The 1,981-nt window shown below is 41.0% G+C and overlaps 1 protein-coding gene across 1 annotated transcript; it reads left to right on the top strand.

The window, feature by feature from the left end:
• Positions 1-1,149: 1,149 nt before the first annotated feature.
• LOC101254108 (uncharacterized) lies at positions 1,150-1,767 on the top strand. The gene has a single exon (XM_004243080.1). The coding sequence runs from the start codon at positions 1,150-1,152 to the stop codon at positions 1,765-1,767; it is 618 nt and encodes a 205-aa protein (XP_004243128.1).
• The last annotated feature ends 214 nt before the right edge of the window (positions 1,768-1,981 follow it).

A 1,981-nucleotide genomic window follows, 5' to 3' on the forward strand; every position in this document is an offset into this window, starting at 1 on the left:
GAAGAGGTAGCCTTTCTGGGAGAGAACATTTCTGAAGAATATGATGGATGGAGAATGTTCTTTGATGGAGCTAAAAATCTAAACGGATCCGGCATCGGGTCTGTTTTGATCTCACCCACTGGGCAACATTATCCGGTATCAGCCAAAATCAGATTCCTTTGCTCAAATAATATGGCCAAATATGAAGCTTGCTTACTAGGGCTCCGACGGGCGATTGACTTGGATGTCAAGGAAATGCTAATAAAAATGGATTCAGAACTATTGATCCATCAGGTTCGAGGTGACTCGGCAACGAAAAATTGAAAGTTGTTACCATGTTTAGAGTGCATGTATAGGCTATGTATAAGGTTTGTCAAAACAGAATTCAGACATGTACCAAGGGTCCAAAATGAATTCGTAGATGACTTAGCCACTCTATCTTCCATGATTCGACACCCTGACCACAATTTTATCAATCCTATTCACATTTACATACATGAACAACCAGCTTATTGTTTCCATGTTGAGGAATGCCTGATGGAAAGCCCTGGTACGATGACATTAGTATATTAGAAGAGTGGTGAATACACAGAAGATGCAACAAATGTACGAAAGCGTACAATTTGAAGGTTAGCAACCCAATTCTTTTTAAGTGGGGAAATCCTCTATAGGAGAACTCCCAATTTAGGGATGCTAAGATGCGTTGAAGAAGGAGAGGCTCGGAGACTGGTCGAAGAAATACATGCAGGCACCTGTGGCCCTCACATGAATGGTTTTACATTAGCAAAGAAGATTTTGAGATCAGGATATTATTGGCTAACTATGGAGACAGACTGCATTTGCTACGTCCAGAAATGTCGTCAATGTCAGACTCACGCAAATATGATTCGAGTACCCCAACGAACTCCATGTTACTAGTTCACCTTGGCCTTTCACAGTATGGGGAATAGATGTCATTGGTTAAATCGAGCCAACATCATCCAACGGGCACATATTCATTCTTGTCGCAATTGACTATTTCACCATGTGGGTTGAGGCCACCCCCACAAATTAGTCAAAAAGAAAGTTGTGGATGACTTCATCAAAAATAACATTATTTGAAGGTTAGGAATTCCCATGTCAATCATCACCGACAACGGCACTAACCTAAACAGTGACCTAATGAGATCAATGTGTGAGAAGTTCAAGATCAGTCATCGAACCTCTACAGCATACAGGCCACAGATAAACGAGGCTGTTGAGGCAGCAAACAAAGACAACAAAAGGATATTGCGCAAGATAATTGATAACCACAAACACTTGCAGAATCTACCTTTCGCATTGATGGGGTATCGTACAACAATCAGAACTTCAACAGAGGCCACACCTTACTTCTTAGTATACGACACTGAAGCTGTGGTACTCGCCGAAGTAGAGATACCTTCCCTAAGGATCATCCAAGAAGCAAAGCTGAGTGACGCTGACTTGATACAAGGTCGGGCAGAGAATTTTGCATTAATAGATGGAAGAAGAATTAACGCTATTTGTCATGGTGAGCTCTATCAGAATAGAATGGCCAGAGCTTTCAACAAGAAGGTTAAACCCAGACATTTCTCACCAGGGCAACTAATTTTGAAGCGGATTTTCCCAAATAAAGACGAAGCAAAGGGTAAATTTTCACCAAACAGGCAAGGTCCGTACATAGTCTCTCGAGTACTGACAGGCAAGGCCCTCATACTTGCAGAAATGGATGGAGAAGTTTGTCCAAAACCTATCAATTCAGATTCTGTGAAAAAATATTACATCTAGAGATTGATTCATGCTCTTTTGTAATTTGGAACTACGTCAGACCTGATTCCCGTTTAAGAGGGGATACGTAGACGCTCCTATGGGGTTCAGTCTTATTATAAATAAAACTGTAATTTTCCCCTTCTATTGATAACTGGGGCCAAATTTTTGAGAGGATCTCAAAAATTCCATCATGATTTCTCCTTGCACATCTTCATACTGGGGCAGAAATTTT

The sequence above is a fragment of the Solanum lycopersicum genome, chromosome 7 (assembly GCF_036512215.1).
Source record: "Solanum lycopersicum chromosome 7, SLM_r2.1".
Lineage (NCBI taxonomy): Eukaryota > Viridiplantae > Streptophyta > Magnoliopsida > Solanales > Solanaceae > Solanum > Solanum lycopersicum.